The 21652-nt window shown below is 45.8% G+C and overlaps 1 protein-coding gene across 1 annotated transcript in view; it reads left to right on the top strand.

The window, feature by feature from the left end:
- The window catches only part of NR3C1 (nuclear receptor subfamily 3 group C member 1), a 62201-nt gene extending 46038 nt beyond the window's left edge, over positions 1-16163 (top strand). Inside the window, exons 6-9 of the mRNA XM_080627111.1 lie at positions 891-1035; positions 8700-8830; positions 10911-11068; positions 11976-16163. Of these exons, the coding sequence (XP_080483237.1) occupies positions 891-1035; positions 8700-8830; positions 10911-11068; positions 11976-12128 (587 nt within the window). The 3' untranslated portion in view covers positions 12129-16163. The remainder of the gene's footprint in view (positions 1-890; positions 1036-8699; positions 8831-10910; positions 11069-11975) is intronic.
- Positions 16164-21652: the final 5489 nt, after the last annotated feature.

Raw genomic sequence — 21652 nt, forward strand, 5'->3', positions numbered from 1 at the left:
TGATTTTGGGAGATGGCCCAATGAATTACAGTGTACATGAAATACAGTTGTTGGCTTTTGTAATCCAGCTAACTGCCCATCGGTTCCAGATAAGCACACACATGTATTCTGATCATTTTCTAATATATTACATCCCCTTTTACTACCTGTAGTACATATCAGAGCAAATATCAGTACGATCTGGTACTCTGTCCATCCAGAACATAACGAACACCGCGGTTTTAAGAGCCCAGGGCTCATGTGTGCTTTGGTGATGGTGAATATACAATAGATGGTAGATGGTGAATATACAATATAATGCAGAGTTCAAGAGTTACTCTTCCTCTTGCTTTCTCTTGTCTGGTTTTCTGTGTTATGTGTGTTTTGTATGGTTGACAGTTACACGTTCAAACCAGCTCAAGGTTGAGTGATTCAGGAGCTTTCTATTCAAACCTTTTGGATCTCGTGCGTATTCTTGCTGTCCAAAAGACAGCACTAGAGTTCTTAAATGCTTAAGCCCTACGTCTGCAAAGTTCTGAACAGGCAGAGAACTCCTTGATGGTGTGCTGGGTGTCTGAATGTAACCTTAGCAGCTGGAAAACAGCACTGAAATCTTGCACCCCTTTTAAAATGCATTTTTTTCATCCAGCACGAACTTTGCCATAAGCACCTCTTACTGTCCTGAATTTCTTTTTCTCTTCCACCAAAATCTTATCTAAAGTACATGACTGACTCAGATGGTTGGAATATGGCAGGAAGTGTTCTTACTGCAGGTACAGAAATACCCTTCTTAAAGTGATAGCCTGCGTTGATAAGTCAGGAGCTGTACTGATGGTGACTACGGTCCTTTTCCAAGTTACAGGAGCTAATTTCTTCTTCTTTACTCTCACACCTCAATTTCTGTTTTCCAGGTTTCCGAAACTTACATCTGGATGACCAAATGACCCTTCTGCAGTACTCCTGGATGTTCCTAATGGCTTTTGCCTTAGGATGGAGATCATACAAACAATCAAACGGGAATCTCCTGTGCTTTGCCCCAGACCTGATTATTAACGAGTAAGTAAGACTTGACGCAGTGATGCTGGGGTTTGCACTCGAGAGGTGAATCACTGGGTAGCAAATTGATGCAGAGATCACAGATCAATCTGTCACTTGCAAGGTGGTTTTGGTTTTGGGAGGTTGCTTAGCATTTTTAAATAAGTCAAATGCAGGGAAGGTGGTTTAGACATTAAGTGTATCTGTAACAAGAGGTTTATGTGGGAGGTGTTTGTACTAAAATATTCCATATTGTGACTATTCCTGCACCAGGCATTCAATAATTCATTTTATCAAAGACCACATAGTTGAAGCTTTCTGGAATGGAGAGCAAAGTCTGGCAGATTGCATGGTGTTCATTATGTTTATTGTATGAGAGTGATGGTCCTGCCAGGTTCACAGCATTCTTGATCAGTTAAACATTTCTATCTGAACCTGATTAAAATCTGGCTAAAAAGACAAGGCTACAAATGGAAAAACTCCTCTGATTTATGTTTTCTTGTTGAACTTTGTTATCACGTTTCAGGAAAACTTGGATTTTCTAGAATCTTTGGGCATCTTTTCTCTTGCACTATGCAGCGTTTTCATTGTGTTTCTCAAATCCATGCTGTGCAGTAATTCGGTGTTACAGAGGAGTGAAAGAGGGAATTCGGGATTGCCGAGGTGATGCGCAGCAGGCTTTATTGGAGACGCACTGGGGATAAACATTTTGCACAGGAATATGCATCCTTATATTACTTTCCATATAATATTTTGAAGGTGTGATAGCAGATTGTGTTAGGTGATGCCGTTCTGCCTCCCGTCTGGAGAGCAAACACTCCGTCTATCCCCTCTCCCATAGGGATGGATTCGGGATCAGTCCCAATGCACTGTCACATTCTCCTGCCATTCACTTTGAAGCTATTTTAGTGTTTGTGTCCTTCAGCTCTGATTCTAAAAAGCTGCTTCCTCCCGCAGCGTAACAAACCGGAGGGATCTCTCAGCCTTGCCCCTCCGGTGATTCCATGTTTCTAAGCCCTGCCGAGAGGGTTCTGTCTGTGCTTGCAATTAGTCGCTGGAAACACTCTGTGGGTGTGAATCTCTGAGGTTGCTGGTCAGAGCCATGCAAAACCAGTTGACCCACCTGCAGATTCCAGCTGAGGTGATGCTGCCACTGTGGATTTGCCATTTGTGGGGGCTAAAACAAATCAATATGATTGCACATACAGCCAAAACCCTTTCTTAGCATCACAGTTTCACTGAAAGATTTAAGAAGTGATTCAAGTGACAACGTTTTATTCATGTCTCTATTTTTCTGTCTTTAAAATGGGGGCAACGCTCATCCCTTTGGCATGCTCTGAGACAGCAGTTTTTATATTTGCATTCCTTTTGCACTTCAGAATCAGCGCTCCCAAATCTCTTCTCTGTTTAGAAAACCATTACATTTCAGACTACTCCTTTTTCGTTTATATATTTGTTCCTGGTTTATTTCTATGTAACGATTTGCCAGAGCATTTATAAACTGTCAGCATGTCTTTACAGTAAGATTTTTCTTCGAGAGGTGGTGAGCAGATGCCAGGTGAGGGCCCATCTGTGTGCTGGTGTTTGTTGAAGTTCTTAGAGTTATGTCTCTGGAGTAAAACAGCCTCTGTGTGGTGGAATTGCCGTAATTGATGTGGTCACTGACAAACGCAGTCACATCTGATTTGCTTTAAGTCAGGGGTCTCCTGCTGTTTCAGCAGTGGGTCAGAACCACGCAGCTTTACAGCTGCCTGTGTTGGTACCCAACACATTTCCTGCAGTCCTATTGTACTAAATATTAATTCTCAAAATGCCTTCTAGTCACAGTTTTGGTACATAAATTGTTTATCAAAGTAACATTTGTTTTCAATAAAATATGTAGCCTGAGAGAATTGCCATTGCTTCTCCAGTGTGCTACAGGTTCCCCATAAAACCCTCTGGTCGTAACTTGTTATGTACCATTCATCAATAAAATACAGCCACCTCTGAGCTAAACACGGCAAATACTGAATAATTGATGACACCACATGAGTTACAAGCGGCTTCTGAAGCGCAGGGAAAGCCAGAGGGGCAGTGCTGCTGGGGAAGTGTTGCGATACTGAAGGGTTGGGTGTGACAAGAGGGACATGATGGCATCAAGGGAAAAATGCATTTGGGTTTTAATGATCAGAGGTGTCTGATCTCTCTGCTTGATGCATCATTCAAACGATGGTTCCGCAGTATGTGATATACCCGAGGAACCTTATTCAGTGCTACTTTGTGATGTGCATCTTGGTGATCTTTCACCCAAGCAACTCCTTCCCACACTCACCCACCCACCACCACCCTGAAAACTCTCACTGAATGTTTTAGGTATGCTAGAAACGTGTCCAAGGTAGAGTTGTAATTTCACTGAATCATCATCACAGACTGGTTTCGGCTGGAAAGGACCTTAAAGCTCCTCCAGGTCCAACCCCTGCCACGGGCAGGGACCCCTTCCACTAGAGCAGCTTGCTCCAAGCCCCTGTGTCCAACCTGGCCTTGAACACTGCCAGGGATGGGGCATATGTAACTTCCTTCTGTTTGGTTTGTTGTGGTGTCTTTTGGTTTGTTTTTCTCCATCTTAATGATCCATTTGGAAAAAGAAATGAAATTGTTTCTGTGCTCCATAGTGGTGTTTGTGCACCAGAATTGAAACCTTCATTTTGATTGTCTGAAATCTAGGATCAAGGTCAATTTTACAGTTAACTGAAGCTGTCTGCATCAGATTTTGGCTTCCTGTTCAGTAGTTTCAGGTTTGTGCGTGCAGATGAAGAGATGCGAGTTGCTCAAACTTGTAATTTTTGAGATCTGCAAATGACTTTTCTACAGGTCTGTTCTTTAGATGAACATTTTTCATGTGTAACTAAGAATTTGGCTCCGTATCAATAATTGCACTTTCAAAGCCTTATTTCTGTGAAAGACGAGAACACAATTGTATGTCTTTACCCATACTGCATTCGAATACAGTAACTCCAGGAGGTCTTCATCTCCAAGCCCCAGAGCCTTTAGATTGATGATGTACTTGTTTTTCTTAAATGGAAGTACAAACAAGTTGAGGAGTTGGCAGGAACTTCCAAGCCTCCCATGAGCCCCTCAGGCAGACTTGTATCATGTTAGCCTTACAAAACAGTGGCAAATACTCACATGGATGGGTTTTCAATTCTGTTGCGTAACTTGAGTTTACACATCAAACAAAACTGTATGTATCACATTATGCTGTGATAAACATCTCGCTGCGTATATGGAATTGCACATATTTGAATCTCAGTATGATCTTAAAAATATATTTAGCCTACTTTTCACCCCCAAAATCCCTTTGATTTTACTTATAAACAAATCATAGAATCATGGAATGGTTTGTGTTGGAAGGGGGCTTAACGCTCATCCAGTTCCAACCCCTGCCACGGGCAGGGACCCCTTCCACTGGAGCAGCTTGCTCCAAGCCCCTGTGTCCAACCTGGCCTTGAGCACTGCCAGGGATGGGGCAGCCACAGCTTCTCTGGGCAAAGAGAACGTTCACCCTCAGAAGGGTCATAAGAAAAGTGTGGGTGTTGTTGGGTACAATGTAAATGAAGAAATAGAACAGACAAGCATCTTACAAGCACATTATTCAAATGAACATACTTGAGTCCTTTATGAGGATAATAAGACTTTCTTTAGATGCATGTGTCTGCTCAAGCATATGAGTAACGTGAATCTTCCGTGCATTTATCCTTGCGCCAAACCTCTCCTTTGTTATTCCTGTGTAGTTACTACTTACTTAGATGCAGCAGCAAGATCCATGAGCTCATGTCAACACTTTTTAGGCAACTGAGTGTAATTGGGCTGTACATAAGAACCAGTCTAACCCGTTAAGAGGTTGGTCATGCTACATTTTCAGCTAACAGATCCTTGGCATTTATAAACATCTTACCATGAATGGGCAGAGAGCTTCCCAGAAATCAGTGGGTTGTTCTGCTGGGTGCTCGGATAGCTTTGCTGTGGTGGTGAAGGCCACTCGGCATTGGTACCACTGGAGATCCCTCCATAACTGGATTTTCTAAGCACTATTGGTGCAATCTGTGGTGTTCTTCTCAAGCCTCAAGCTGGCAGCCTGCTCATTTGACCAGTCTTCTCCTAAACATTGAATACTTACTGGATATTCCATGTATATGTCTGTACTCCAGTCACTTATTTGGAGGGGTGGGAATCACCCAATATAGCTGAATAATGTTTATCACGTTGGCTATCCTAGGTTAAATATGTCTTATAGGGTTGAGTAGGTCAGGTTATAAGGGCAAGGGAGGGGCAAAAATGCATTTTAAGTTATTTTAAGGCTTTGGAAAATATTTTAGATTTACATTTCTGTGCTTCATTTCTGGATAGAAATAATGCACTTCAGTGGGTTAGTGCGTGGCTGTTCAGGGAGCTCATCGTTTCACATTTCAAAACAAGACAAATGATTCTTTGGTGGCAGTGTGTACTAGCTGGCAGTTTTATACAGAATATATGTGGTTTTGTACACATACACACACAAAACTCTATTCAAGTTGTTGAAAAGTTTGGCAGCTTAATAAATCTTGGGCTTCAGACCATCATTTAGTGTCTGGAGGTTGTCTAAACCTGTGATTTTGGAGTATTGTCCAACTGTTTCTGCAGTTTGTGATTCAAAACATGCTGTTGTTGGAACCGGCACTATTACTACATCAGTTTGAGGCCTCTGGTCATGTCACAGGCACATGAAATTACAGCGAGCAACAGTAACTAATGCACAGTTGTGCTCATCAAGTAGTAAATGCCATTTAATTGCTGCCCAGCTTTAGAAAGAAGCTCTTGGCAGTCCTGTGTCTTAGGATTTTGACTCTGTGCGTGCTCACCATCTGAGTTCTTATTGTCTTAGATTTGAGGTCAAATCCTTGGTTTCCTTTGTCATTCTGTGCCATACAGATTTTCTGAATTGGCGTTATTTGAATAGAAAGAAACTATCAAGTGATTCCAGTTTTATAACCCATGTTTCGTGAGTTCCCTTATTCCCGGATTTTTTCTGAACATTCTTCTGGAACTGGTTCTGTGAAGTCTGTATCATCTGTTTATCAGAACACCAGCATCTTGTTTACTGGCTTTTTTATTCTTTTATAGACTTTGCTGAACTGAGTGACTCAGAGCAGTGTTGAAAATCATCACATGCTTTTGCCATCAACATGGCATCCCACACAGCATGTATGTGTACATCCCGTGTGTGTTACATGGGCTTTCACGGAGCTCAGACTTACAGCTAATGCTCCGCTCAGTCCTGGCTACAAAAGCAGAGGAGTATTAGATTCTTACAGAAGAAGAAGGTGATTCAAATCAGACTGGGTTTACAGTCACTAAATCAGCATCACTTCAGAAGTGGTAAATTGCCGTTAGCTGTTTAAAATCTCCATTTATGTGAATGGGGATAAAGGCAAAAGCTTTGAACTGCTGCGATGGGGCAGTGTCACCCAGCACTTGCCAGTCACGGCTCCAGCTCCGCCTCCTGAGCTGTCGTGGAGTGCAGGCAGCTTCCCTGGATTGCCAGCCCTGGTTATCACCAGAGCTTTATGTGATGAATCCCCCAAGTCAGTATGGTTCTGTAGATGGGTTCTGCTAGGAAGAAATCATGTCTGATGTCATCTCTGATTGTAATACTGCTGTTAATCAGCGACGTGTAGTACCTGGTTGAAGTGTGTGGTTTATGTGTGGGTAAATTAATTGCTAACCGTGCTAAATGCCCTCTGCAGGGAGAGTACCAGTGCAGCCAGAAGGAAGCACAGAGCCCCAGACTCCTGCTCTTGGCTGGGTCTTTGGTCCATGCTTTGGTGCAGGTCCTCGGGCAGGCTCCCCCCGCTCAGCCCGGTGGCAGCTGAGATCATGGATGCACTCTGGCCGGGAGATCTGCAAGGGGAATGTCTGGGACCTCTTCCCGGAGCGTTCGCCAGCATTAAGGACTATGCAGTGAATCAGCTTCCCTCTTGCCCTGACACAGCCTGGGTGCGCTGCCCGCCGGGGCATGGTGCAGAGCTCCATGTGCCCTCGCACCAGCGGAAGGGAGGGGGCTGTGCTGTGCTCTGGGGTTTGGAGAGCTGCCATGTGCAGAGCCTTGGTATTGCCAAAAATCTGTGTCTGCAGATAGATTCTCAGGCTCGCGGATGTGATTGCATTTGCAGCACAGAGAAAGAAATGACAGGCTGACCCATTTCATAATGTTTATTTTAACCTTCTGCCCAGAAATGGTAATAGTTTTACATGAGGAGAACTGCTGAGCCCTGTCACAGAATGTGTTTAAATTACTCAATTTGAAATATGTCAGATGCCCTTTGATACAGCCCAGAGGGGTTAGGAGAAAACTTGCCAAATGGCCAAATAGTGGCTTTGTGTCAAGTGCCCTGAGAAACATCCCACAACTGAATCTCTTACACTTACTCCTGTGTCATGCAGCTTAACCTCATGTGCACTTTGAGTTCTCGCTGTTATTCCTTGACTGTTAAAGTCTAACATGATGCCAGTGTTTGTACATTGGTGTATGTGGTATGTGTTGGTGTTTGTCACCTGTATAGCTCTTGGTACTGTCTGGGTATGAGGCTGTACCACACATAGTCCTTTAACATTCAGAAGGAATTGTCCAACAGCATGCATTTGGGAATGATGGGATTTAGGCTTGTACTTTGTTGGGGTTTAATACAGTTTTGATAGCTTGTAGTTCTCTCTGACTTTCAAAACCCATCTGAATACCTGTTATTCTTAGGTAAGGTTCTTGTTTTCACATAGGGTTTCCTAAGATGCTTGTGAGGGCATGTTAGATGATGTTCTTGCAGGGCTAAGGAAGGGAGAATTGAAAAAGGGAGCAGTGTGGGAGGAACTGGTACAGTTTCATACCCAAATCTTACTCTTAACTTACACTGGGCTTCACTTTTGTCTGTGTCATTGTTTAGATTGTAATGCTGAATAGGTGATGTCTTAGAAACAGTGACACCTCATTAACAAAGATTTTCCTTTGATTGTTGATTGTCTTTCCATTGATGGATAGGAACCATTCTGCAGTACAAAGGTAGTGACATGCAATTGCAATAAGAGGCGTTGCTTTAAGAATGTAAAAGGATGTGAGAAGTAGAAAGTCACTTGAAAAATTGAGAAGTTGTGGCCAGTTGATGCTGTCACCAGTGAGCAAATATGTGTTAAATCGAGGTGGACTTCTCAACAGTACTGAAAGAACAATCTCATCTCCAGTCTCATCCACCATCACGCTTCTTTACACAGATTAAATACTTTGGGACTGCCAGACCTCGAGGACTTTGTCACGTAGTGACCAAACTGGATTTTTAAGTGAAGTTTGCACTGAACTGTTGTGTTGGCTGTTGATAACAGAGCTTACTGAGCAGTCCTTGGTAAAGACAGGCTTCCTTTGTGGCTCTGGGATTTCAGATGTCATGCTCCCCTCACGCTGCAGTTCTAGGCCAGTGTTTGTATGTGGTGACCAAGGCAATCACTCTGAATGTGTTCACTGGATTGAAAAGCAACATGATTTTGCAGTGGGATAGATCATGTACTGCCTTACCATTTGCCTGTACAATCCCTGCTGCTCTTGAATGAAGCGTGGAAGAACTTGGATGTAGAACATTCAGATATCTAGACATACAACTAATTCTTATGCTTTTATTTCTCAGGCAGAGAATGAATCTACCGTGTATGTATGAACAGTGCAAACATATGCTCATGGTTGCCCGAGAGCTGTCACGGCTTCAAGTCTCATATGAAGAGTATCTCTGCATGAAAACGTTGCTTCTCCTCTCTACAAGTAAGTGAATAGTTAAATACCTATGGGAACAATGTAAGTTTAACCTGCCAGTACTCTGCATATGCATGCGTAGTTTAAAGTGGTGTTAAGCATCTGATACCAAATAAAAGTCAAAAATGTGCATCTTGGCACTTGACTGTGTAGGGTAAGTGAAGGAAGTTCTGCTCGTAGCAGATACGAGACATTCATGCTATTATATATATTATCTTTTATATTTACACTGAATAATAGCACTAATTCTTACAAACAGATGAGAACAGATGAAGCCAGGTTGGACGGGGCTTGGAGCAAGCTGCTCTAGTGGAAGGGGTCCCTGCCCATGGCACGGGGTTGGAACCGGATGAGCTTTAAGGTCCCTTCCAACACAAACCATCCCATAATTCTATGACAATGTGGTAGCATTGGGCTTTTCCCCAGTGCAAGCAGGAGGCTCCTGCAGCCCAGCGTGGGGCCAGCTCACTGCTGCCATGACCAGTTCCTCCCCGTGCCGTCCCCCCATCGCCCTGGCAGGGCCAGTGCATCCTCCCCTGCCAAGCCCAGAACTGGGACAAGGGCTCCTTTCAGAGGGAACTCTTGGCTCCACGCTGCCGTGGGCTTTGTAGGAACTTGAAACTTCCCCAAAACTGCAGATTTAAAGCAGTTTCTGAAATCTCTCCCAAAAATTCCTCAAGTGTTTTGGATGTGGTGTAGGCCAACTTTCCTTACAGGAATTGGAAATTTCCTTCAAGAATTTTCCATGGCAGGAATGGTGAAGAGGCAGCACTCATACAGTTAAGCCCATTCACGAGTGAGGAGTGGCAGCCCTGGTGTTAAGCAGCAGAAGGCCCCTTTGTTATGTTTGCAATGGAAGACAATACGTTTCCACATTTCTCTCTGAGTCCGTACATTGTGTGAGGGGAATGTTGTGGAACCTCTGGAAACTGAGGAGCTGAAATTTGTGCAGCTTTTTAATCCATGACTTCACAATTTTAATTTCTGTTTATTGTGTTTCTGTGTTTTCCAAGAGAAGAGGAAGGAGGAGTAAAACAGGAATCCCACGCGGGTCTAGACACATAGCTCACACATAGGCGTAACACACAGACCTTTTCATTTAAGTCATTGAAGCAACAGTTGATGTGTTGTCATGTCCTGTGTAGACAAGGCAGACAAAATACTTCCACATCTCACAGATGCTGCCAGTGTAGCAAGGGTTGGATTTGGTAAGGATGGGAGTGTGGTTTAGAAGCTTCTTTCTGCTTCTCTTGCTTTCAGTCAGCTTTGTCTGAGCTCTCTATCTTCTTTTTCCATTCACTTCACCAAGGTAACCAAACACCTCAAATCAAGCATCTTAAGGACCATGGGAGTTCATATGCTTGATTTGTCCTCATCTGTTTACTAGACCTCAGCCTTTAGAAGAACCATCCCAGCAGGAGAACATAGGCACAGGGACTTAACAAGGATTTCAGTCTGAATACGTGCCTCAGGCTCCACACTTTAGGTTCCTAACCCACAGCTCCTTGTCTGTCCAGTGCTATCACGGTGTTCCATCCTATTCCAAGAAGCTCAGCCCGAGTCCTCCCTGGCTTGGGCAGCCAGGTTGTTGTCCAGTCTCTCTGTTACTGCCTTGCCTGGATGCGTTACTTGATCCACGTCAGGAGGCTTGGAACTAGATGATCTTTCAAGATCCATTCTGAGCCAAGCCATCCCGTGATCCTGCCCATGATCCGGCCCCTGCTCCTCCCTCAGCACGCAGAGTTTTGATGGAATCTGTCTAATGTCACGTTTCCCCAGACATTGAGAACACAGGAGCTCCAGCCCTGGTGGGTCTTCACCAAGGCACTTCCAGGGCTCAGTGCTGTTGCTTCCATGGTCCAGTTCGCTTCCTTCTGTTTCTTGTTGGGTTACCTTTGGGGGTTTTATTTTCACTTTCGGCAGTGCGATGCTGTTGGTTCAACTGCTCATCTGTCTCAGTTCCCACACTCTTTCCTTGTCTCTCATCTGTCCTTCCTTTGTCATTTTTGTGTAGCTGATGTAAGAGAAGTTAAATAATGGCACAGTTTGTAGATATGTAATGTCTTAAAGGTTTGTATCAATGTTACAGTTCCTAAGGAAGGCCTGAAGAGTCAATCTTTATTTGAAGAAATCCGTATGACATACATTAAGGAGCTGGGAAAGGCCATAGTGAAGAGAGAAGGGAACTCGAGCCAGAACTGGCAGCGGTTCTATCAACTGACTAAACTGCTGGACTCTATGCATGATGTAAGTTGTGAAGCAAATGCTTTAGACATTCCAGATGGTTGAGTTTGGGGATATGACAGTAATCTCCTCTATCCTTTCTGCATTTGAAGGGATAAGTATCAGGGGGGTGGGATGGAGGAGACAGTCGTGCTCCCCTCCTCCAACTAAAGGCTCTTTGGAGGAGGTGAACGTGGTGCTTTCAGTCTGCTTTTGCAGTGCACTCGACAGCAGTTCGTTTTGTCATCAATATAATTTTCAGTCTTTTAATTTTTTTCAGTCTTTAAAAACTTCAGTTTTTAAACAAAAAAAAAAAAAAAAATTTGAAAAATTATGTGGCTTTAAAATGGAGGAACTGAGGAATTGTCACATAGCAGCAGAGATGGAGAGTTTAAAAGCAAAATTATCTCAGAGACCAGCAATTCAAGAATCTATGGAATTGCTTGAAACTGCATTAAAATCATGCATCAGCACTATTTTTAGTAGGAGTAGCTGTCTAATTTTGCAAAGAATTCCAGAATTCAGGCTGCCTCCTCTTGCGGTATGTACTCTAAAGTGTGCAGATGGTACAAAGGAGTGCTGAAGCTGAATAAGGCAAAGGAAACTTTGAGACCTCAACATTGTTTTGTCTTTCTTGTTGCTGTACCAAGCACCTGGAAAGATCTTGAGCTTGTCCATGGGTACTTTATACGCTGGAATGGGAATAAGACAAAAGCTCTTCAGGATTTGTAAAGACCTTGCACGAGCTGTTGTTTTCTATTAGAAGACCAATTACAGGACTTGCTAATTAAACTGAGGGTAATTAGCACCCAGGCGGGTGCTGGCCTGCGCCTCGCTGTAGAGGCAGAGGAGGGGAGGGAGGAAGGATGTGGGTTAATAGTTCTTCTGTACATATTTGTGTGAAAGTAATTCTGTGCTTTATCACTTGTAGGTGGTTGAAAATCTTCTGAGCTTTTGCTTCCAGACATTTTTGGATAAATCCATGAGTATTGAGTTCCCAGAAATGTTGGCAGAAATCATCAGCAATCAGATACCAAAATACTCAAATGGAAATATCAAGAAGCTCTTATTTCATCAGAAGTGACTGCCTTAACACAAAAGGGTTGCCTTAAGAAAACGTCAAATGATAGCTTTTTTTTTTTGTAAAGAAAAAAACAAACCCTACAGACGTTGTTGGTTTTGTCCTTGCAGCGGTGTTTCTTTTGTAATTATGCACTACACGTGGTTTACAGAGGGCCAAGAGTTAGGCTGGAGGAGCGGCGGAGTGCTCGCCTTGGTAAAGGAGTGGGGAGAAGGGCAAGGCAAAGGAATGGTGTTGGTCAGAAATTCTCTCTCTCCCCTCGTGCAACATCCCTGGATGCGTCGGAGCCAGTGGGGCCGGGCTGGATGCTCCGGACATTGTGCTGGTGGAGGAGTTGCTGCAGTTGGCTGAGACAATTTTCTAGGCTTCTTTGTTTTGTTTTGTTTTATTTTGGTTTTTTTTTTTTTAGTCAAGTGTTTTGGATTTTCTTTTTTAAGGTAGCGTTTGGTTCCTGCATGTGTAACCTGAGGAACGTTTACAAGTGTATATCGGAAAAGGGAAGTTGTGCCTTTTATAGCTATTGCTGTCTGGTTTTAGCCATTTCCTTTAACTTTCTATACCGTGAACTCAGCTTGTTCATTTTTTCTTACCTGATTTTTTTGTAATACTTCAAGATGCCTATTGTACAGCTGGTTTTATAAGGTGGGGCAGCTCGTAGCTTTCCTAAATGACCTCTAGACATTAATCCTTGAGTATATTCATGCGATGAAAATGGGTTTGGCCTTTTCTAACCTAAGAGCTTTCAACTGTCCAAGCAACCATCAAGATTTGGCATTTTTTAAGGGCCAGGGTGGGTGGGAGATCTCTCAAATCTAATTCAATAGATGTGAAAGAAACAACTACTTTTGGCTTAGGTGCAAAAGTGTTGGATATGCAGATTCGTAGAAAATTAGCCCAGTCCTAAACTGGATGTAAATGAGCAGGTTATTTTATATATTGAAGAAAAAAAAAAAGCCTGATTTTTGCATATGATGCAACAGCCATAACTGAGAGTCATGGGCTGCATTGATGCCAAGAAGCTCAGTCCTGACTGCCCATCAGGAAATTTTCAGGAAAATATGCATAGCTTAAAGAAAAGTTTACTTCTGTGTGGAGAAACTCACGTTTTCTATACACTGAGATCTGTCATCACACAAGTATATCTGGAGAAATGCCACTGACGTAGAGGCAGACATGTAATTATGCCCAGTGGTTTGGTTTTGTTCTGTTCTCTTGTGTTGATTCTAGAGCTCTCTCCGTGGGGCAGGAGGAGGGAAGAGCAGCCGGAGCAGCAGAGCTTCGAGCCCCATTCCCACATCTCTATGGCTGCTGCTGGGCCCATCCTCTTCCCTGGAGAGCAGGAAAGCTCCGCTACTGATCTCGTGGTCTTAGAGTCGTACGTCAAACCGTCTGTGTTTGTAAGGCTGCATCCCTTCACCCCAATGACTAGCGTGCCATAAAACTCCCCTGGGTCTTGTGAATTTCTCCTTGTTGCCATTGATACCGATATTTTAAACCGTTTAGAAGCTGTAGTAGCCTTTTCTACGTGCACCTTAACAATTTTCTGTATCTCAAAATTGAAATCTTTCCTAAGCCACTCTAAAATCTGATTTTTACGCAAAGTGGCCAGAGTATTTGTGTAATAGAAACGAGAAAGATCATCTGATAAAATACAAAACCTAATATATTTTTATATTTAGTTATAGTTTCAAATATGTATAATCGGTATATTCGCTGATCCAAGAAAAGAAGGGAAGGGCTACTGCAGCTTTAAAAGCAATTTATTAAATGATTGTAAAATAGCTTGTATAGTGTATAATAAGGATGATTTTTAGATGACAGATTGCTTTATCATGATACATGTAATTATATTTTTTGTAGGGGTCACAAATATGCTGAATGGTAACCTGTCCCCGCTGGGGTTTGTCTGGAGGTAGTGCTGAAGGCGTCAGGGTTTAGTATCCAAAGAAGTACTCTGTCTCGAAAGGAAAACCTGTGTTCAGTGGGTGTGTTTAGGGTTGAGTTTTTAATGTTTTATCAAATCACTGTGTACAAATCCCAGCTGGAGCTTGGATGGAATACTCCTATCTGTATGGTTGGTTACCATTCGCCAGGCGTTGCTAATTCTGACCTCCGCTGCAGGCAATGTAACGGAGAAGATGCATGTGAGCACCCACACCTACACCTCTGAGCAGACGGGGGTAGTTTCACATACAGCCTCACCTACCACAGCAGAAACAGCTCGACAAATTGGGCAATAATACACACACAGGTACCAGCAATATGTAAATACGGAGCATAGGTTGTTCAACGTACACTAGCACGTTTCTGTTGTTAGCAGAAGGTGGTTTCCGAGCAAAATAGGAAACTAAATTTTCACCCTTTCTTAAAGCTCTTTTTGAATGCTATACCTATTAAGAAAAGCTCCTATAGTCAGTACTTGGGAGTAAAATATCATCTTTCATAAAAAAGAAAAGTAACCACTCTCTGATCTGTAAAGGATATATATACATTTTCTAACAGGGAAGGGCAAGTTCAGTAGTGCAATTACAACTCCTACCCCCATTTCATGCAGCTATTCACACAACTGTTTGAGATACAGATAGGAGTTCCATTCTGCTTCCGGGGGCTCTTCAGCTAAAGGAAAACTGGGGTTACTTTGGAGAATGGTTTTAAAACTGCATCCCCAGGAGCTTTGATTTGAGCTTGCGTGGAAGAGTGGTGGTGCGAGCGGGTGTGCAACGGGTGTGCAAGCATCTGCGCATCCATATACACAAATACAAAACTTCTCTTTTTGCCAGCAGAAAAGTAACTGGAGTGAACATGAACAAATGATCCCCATCTTGAGAGAACCAGTAACGTAGGAGAAGAGAGGCTCTACCCCCTCTAGTCTGTATCCCTTTATATTCCTGTTCAGTTTAGGGATTTAAGGAAAAAAATAAAAAGGAAACTGTGATGTTAGAAGAAAGCAATCGTCCTGTACGTGCTGTTAGGTTTTAAACTTCACCATTAGAAGTCTGTAGTGCTTTAGTAAGCAGTGAGAAGTCCGTGTCCTGTGTATCCGTAGTCCTTGTAGCAGTGGGTAGTATCTGCACTCTGGATAAAGCAGGGAGAATTCTGACTTCGTCTCTTCAGTGCCTTATCACAAAGTGCATCGACCGAGGGGCGGCCGCCGGCAGCCCGGGCGCGGAGCTCATGCACGAGCAGCGCCAGGAATGGCCTTAGCGGGAGAAGCGGGAGCTCCGGGAATGGCCTTAGCGGGAGCAGTGGGAGCGGGGCCGGGGGCTGGGGATGGAGCTGGGAAATGACCTCGCCATTTCACAGACAGGGGTGGAAAACAGGAGGAGGAAAGTGCCTGGATGAACATCAGCTCAATCCTGTTTCCCGTAGTCGAACTTCAGCGAGTGAGGACTGGAGGGTCACACCTTAGCGTGCGGGTTTCGGAGGGTGTCCTTAGAGTAGTTACGCTCTATCCTTAGTCCAGTCTGCAACCGGGTGTTGCTGAGCCATTGATGCCACATAGGAACCAAATTTTCAGGAAGGGACTGGGGCCTCCGAGGCAGCGGGAGGCTCTGGGGTGCTGATGAAAGGCTGTGTGTATGGAAATACCCCACCTCCCAACTAACGTGCATAACAGCATAGAGTCAGCGATGTGTCATTATTCTATTTTGTATATTAAACGAGAGATATATACTGGGGACAAATCCTATATCGTACCGGTGTATGGCATTATTAAAAAAGAGTCATTATTTTTATCACAGTAATTTTAAAACAGCATAACGGAAATTAAACCAGTGACTCCTGTTTAAAAACGAAAGTTGTAGTTTTTTATTCATGCTGAATAATTCTGTAGTACCAAGTCTGTAGTTTTCACCTACTCAGTGAACTGTTGGACTGTAAAAGCTTGTGTGGAATTGTTGAACATTTATTTTTTCATTTGAATTTGCTGTTCTGGTAATACAAAGCCACACATCTGTACAGAAGTTGCAGTAAATGTGAGCCATTTACAGCAATGCCGAATAATGGACAGAAACCATATAATAAAATTCTGCTTTTTTCATTAAATGGCTCCAAAATGCTTTTGTGGAGTGTTTGCTGTGTACCTGGAGGGGATTGGTTCTCACAACAGAGTCAGCTTGTTCATGGGTTCTCATCACTCACCTCATCTGCAGAAATCACTGATGCTAAAGCTAATGGCCGATGTAGTGGAGTTCGGGAGGGGGAGAATGTCTGATAATTAAGTTCAGATGAACAGTTTAACTTGCGTCTCCCAAACCTGGCTGTGTTTGCCATGGAATTCTGAACAGCCATTTTTGGGGGGAGGGGGGAGGAATTGATGCCCCAATTTCTGAGAGAAACAGCTCAAAGTGGAGTTAGGGAAAAACCCGAATTGATTTAAAATGTGTTATTAAAATGATTCTTGAGGATTTCACACTTGTCCGAAACGCAGGACCTCAAGACTGGTTCGGGTTGAAGGGACCTTAGAGCTCCTCCAGCTCCAACCCCTGCCACGGGCAGGGACCCCTTCCACTGGAGCAGCTTGCTCCAAGCCCCTGTGTCCAGCCTGACAGTAACCAGTTTCAAGAGCCTTGGTCTCCCAGCTCCCAGATTTACACGTTTTGGGGTTTCACTTGTGCCACTTCTTTTTCCATGTTTATACCTCCAAGTCTTGGGGCTTTTCTACCACCAAGGGCTGAAGGAGCCCTCTCAGAGGACAGATGCCACCTCCAGCCTGCAAAGAAAGGCCCAAGGGATGGCTTGAAAAATCATTCCCAAATCAGCAATGCTGGAAACACCTCTGTGGGGCTGAGGACGCTGCACTTGGTGTTCAGAATGTCTCTAGGCCCCCAACCAAAGCCCAGTGCTGTCATGTTCCTTCCGTGCCACGTCACCACTGGAGTTCTTGAAAAGCAACTTATCTTCAAAACATCAGTAAATAAAACTGTTTTCTTCCTCCACATGGCTCACGCCTTTACCCCATTGTACAGCAGCGTGAGAGTCGTGCCATCATAAAATCTCATTTAGCAGCAACTCAGAATGCCAGCTTCCAGCAGGGAGGGATTTCTTTGAATTGTTTGCGATGAAACCAAGGGCTTACATAAAGTTCACTTTGGGAATTTCCAGGCTCAATGGCTGCAGACTGGGGCCAGAGGCAATACACGGACAGGAGTTACAATAACTCCATCTATCTGCGTAACAGTTCTGAATGATGCTTTGGGGAGAGGCAGCAGATCCATGGGTTACAAACCACTCCATGGCGCTTCCATGGGGTCAGCCAGCTCGGTTCGGTTCCTTATCAGTGATGCTGATAATTTCATTTATGGGTGGATCTGAAACTGGTCTAAATAGCACGTGAAAAGGTATATCCATTCAACGTAAAGCATGGCCAGAGCAACGGCAACTCTAAAGGGGATTAAAAGTTCCTTGGTCTTCAATGGCCGCACTCATGGATGGAAACTTGCTCTGAAGCAAACCGGAGTGGTGGCAGCAGTAAATATTCAATACATCACAGGCCTGGCACAGCACCAAAGCATAATTAAGGATATTCTCTGAGGTCACAACAGAGACCTTTACATTTAGAACATAACAAGTAAGTGGAATCCTTCTAATTACAGGCCCTGTTGATTCAAGATCAAACCACATGAAAAGACCGAGGCAAAACTGCTGATGCAGCATCTAATATGGCCACTAATTGTGTTGCTAATGCACGAGACAGGGGTTGTACTGTCCGCTTGATGTGATACATGGTGGAAAAGTGACCCACTGTGCCCGGTTAAGTGCCGTGGGCCCGGCTGCGAGCCGGGAAGGAGCAGGAGGACAGGAAGCACGGCTCCGGCTCGCTCCGGCCGCTCAGCATCCGCGGCTGTGGGATTCTGATTTTCTGGTTCGGGCCCCACTGGGACGTTTCTTTGTTTAAAGAAGAATGAGTGCGAGAGGGCTCAGCTCCGCGCTGCTCCTCGGCCAAGTGGGATGCACTGGGAAGGGTTCATGTGTGCAGGAAAGGCACAACCCCCTCGGTAGTATCCCCAGGGAAAGCCGTGCAGCACTTGGGATGCCTCAGATTTTACCTCAATGTGTTGTTCCCTGTTAGTTTAAAGCCATGTTTAAACACTGGGGGGGTTTCTCCATCTTCTCTTTATTCCCTTCTTTTCATTGAAGCAGGCCAGGTTGCATGCAACACTAAGCACTTCCCATGTGCACGCAGCATCCCCTTTCTTCTGTAGTCAGGACACAGTACAACTGTGACAACCCCTTTGCCACAGGAGGTGTCTGGGAGAGGACAAGGAGGGCAAGGACAGAGTCGGTGCTCTGTAGTCACAAGGCTTCCCTGCACAGCTGTCTATGTGCAGATACAGAGATACAGATAGATATAGATGATATAGATAATATAGATGATAGAGATATAGAGACATAAATATAGATATGGATATAGATATAGGTGATATAAATATAGATTATACAGATATAGATGATACAGATATAGATTATAGATACACTCTGTGTGTGTCTCCCGTGAGCACGCCATGGCTGCGGGGCTGTGCCTGTTCCCCAGCTGCACACATGTGTGAGCTCCAGCTCCTGCACTGCTGGCAGGGGTTGGAGGAGGGGAAGAGAAACCAGAAACAAAACCCATTGCTGGCCCGAGGCCCCAGGGCCGGATCCAGCAGCGTGAATAGCGCAGCCAAAGCAGCAGCACATTGCCCTCACCACAGCAATGAGCAGCGCCTCTGCAGCGAGGGCGCAACATGGGCAGCATCACACAGCCCCGGTCACCGCTGGGGACACTGAGCGGGGGGACAGGCAGCAGATACAGAGATTGAGAGGGATGTGGAGCTGTTGGAGTGAGGCCAGAGGAGGCCATGGAGATGCTGCGAGGGCTGGAGCAGCTCTGCTCTGGAGCCAGGCTGAGAGAGCTGGGCTGGGGCAGCCTGGAGAAGAGAAGGCTCCTGAAGGGGAGACCTGAGAGCAGCTCCAGTGCCTAAAGGGGCTGCAAGAGAGGGAAGAGACTTTCTCTGCAGTGGGCACAGCCCTGCCTGGCTGCCCTGCTCCCCAGGAGCAGCAATGACAGCCTGGCGCTGCCACCATGGAGTGGGGATATGGGACGTGGGACATGGACTGTGCCGGGGAGATGGACCAGAGTAAACCACTGATACAGTGATGCACTTGGGGAAACGGGCTGCCAGGGAATCGGGAGCTCTGAAACCATGATATTTGTCCTGTAAGGCAGTAAGAAATAGTATCCGCCTAAATAATGCTCACAAACAGCTTGACAAATATTTCCCCCTTGCCAGACAATGGTGCTTCTGCCATTCCCCCTCGTATGGTGCTGTTAATGCTGCTCCACAGAGGTCCAGCTTGTGCCCCTACTTGGCCACCGGCCCCACCGCAGTTGTGCTGCTGCACAAAGCATCCTCAGCCACAAACCAGCCTTCATTAACCCCTCATTTCTCTCATGCTCTTTGCTCGCAGGCAGCACTCCCATGGCCGAGCTGCAGCAGAACCACGCGTGCTCCTACCACAGACACACGCTTCACCTTCTGCACGGCTCAAAAACAGCGAGGTTACCCAAAACCAACAGTAACAAAACCCAACCAGCCCAACCCAGCCCTCGGCAAGACAAAACCCCGGGGGGGGGTGCTTCCACAGCTTCCCTTTGGTGGAGATGCTGCTTCCTAGGGGGGTTGGCCCCCTCCAAACCCTGCCTTGGGGCTGGGGGTCCCCGTGGACCCCCGATGCTGGCCGGGACTTGCTGAGCGCAGTGGGTCTGAAACAGCTCGAAGCCGTCAGTCTAAATATATCGTTGTTGCTGGGGAAATACTAAACAGAGAGAGTGAGCTCTGGTGATTTAATTGGTTCTGCTGCGGGCGGCCGGAGGGACGGCCCCGCACGGCTGGAGGAGCCCGTGCCTCAGGTACCAGCACAGCGCGGAGCAGCCTCCAGTTAACAAAACACCGACAGAAGCCAAACTAAAACAAATACAACAAATAACACACAGGCAGGGGCAGGCCAGAAGCACCTCAGGCATTGAGATGAGCTCTGAGGCAGAAGCTCTTCCCTGTGAGGGTGCTGAGGCGCTGGCCCAGGGTGCCCAGAGAAGCTGTGGCTGCCCCATCCCTGGCAGTGCTCAAGGCCAGGTTGGACACAGGGGCTTGGAGCAAGCTGCTCCAGTGGAAGGGGTCCCTGCCCGTGGCAGGGGTTGGAGCTGGGTGAGCTTTAAGGTCCCTTCAACACAAACCAGGCTGGGATTCTGGGATTTCCCAGTCCTAGAAATACAGATTCTGGCAGCAGCAGCAAAACTGAGATTTAGAAAGACACGTGTGAAATATCCATGAAGATCTAGAGCTGCCACCACCAGAGGCTCTGGTCAGGGCGAGGAGGGCACAGGGTGACAGTGCACGGGTGACATTGCCCAATGTGACAGTGCCTGGTGCGCCGCTCTGCTGCACCAGCCCATCCCTGGCCCCCATTCAGGACAGCAGCTCTGCCTCAGGAGTACATTGTAGGTGAGCAGCACCAGACCGAGCTCCTTTGCACAAGAGCTCCTGCAGCAGCAGCTGGATCGCGAGTTCAAAGCAAACCCCAAAGCCCTGCGGCAGCGGCAGGGCCCGGCTGGGTGCGAGGCCATGGGAGGGCACCGGCCTCACGGCAGCCCCAGCCCTGTTGGGTGATCCAGGGGTGGCACCGCTCCGTGTGGGCTGGGAAACCCCTTGGCTGTTGCCCGAAGAGCAGGAGCCATCCCGGTGCTGTGCCATCGGCCGGGTTACACATCATGGCCCTGCAAGGCTCCAGCGGAGGGGCTGCAAACCCTGCTTCTCCCAGAGTCTGCATGAAGGGAATGATCTGCTTGGGTTAACAGGAGGCCTTGCTCATCCACGGTGCCTTTTTCATTGCCCATTACATCCTCTCTATCAACTCACAGGTGGCTGCTAGCAAAGGCTCTGGCCCATTTGCAGGTATTTGATTACCTGATTGCCATGGGTAACCCTGGTGCAGGGAAGGGGCAGCAGGATGCTCTCAGGACCCCAGGGTGAGGGCCACACATTGGCAGGGACACCAGAACCCTGCTCTGGACATGGGTTTAACTCCACCATCTCTCCCACACCCAGCCCCTCTCCCTGCCTCCCCATCTCACCTGAGCCCCAGGGCAGGTTTCCAGGGTGCTGGGGTTTCATTTCCCCCCTTCCTGAGTGCGTCAGTGAGTTTTAGAGCACAGGTGTGATTTTCTAGAGCCCTTTGTCTGAGGTTTAGAGGCAAGAATAAGCTTCATTAACAGGAGGGAGGATTTCTAATCAGTAATAGGTAGGTGCTACCTCCTGAGCCGTCAAACAGCTGTGCAAAATTACAAGCTGCTTTGCTGTGCTTGTCTGCAAATAATCAGCTCCTCACCTTTGAATGGCCATTTCTTAAAAAACCCAGCACCTTTCCATCTGCAGCTCCCCGAAGCTAAAGATGTGAGTTAGCCCGAATGCACGAACTGGACTTGCTCTGAGGCTTCTGCTTCATTAGAAGAATGAAATGCACTTGCTAAGCAGAACAGGTCCCTTCAG

Source organism: Psittacula echo, assembly GCF_963264785.1.
Source record: "Psittacula echo genome assembly, chromosome: 11".
Taxonomy (NCBI): Eukaryota; Metazoa; Chordata; class Aves; order Psittaciformes; family Psittacidae; genus Psittacula; species Psittacula echo.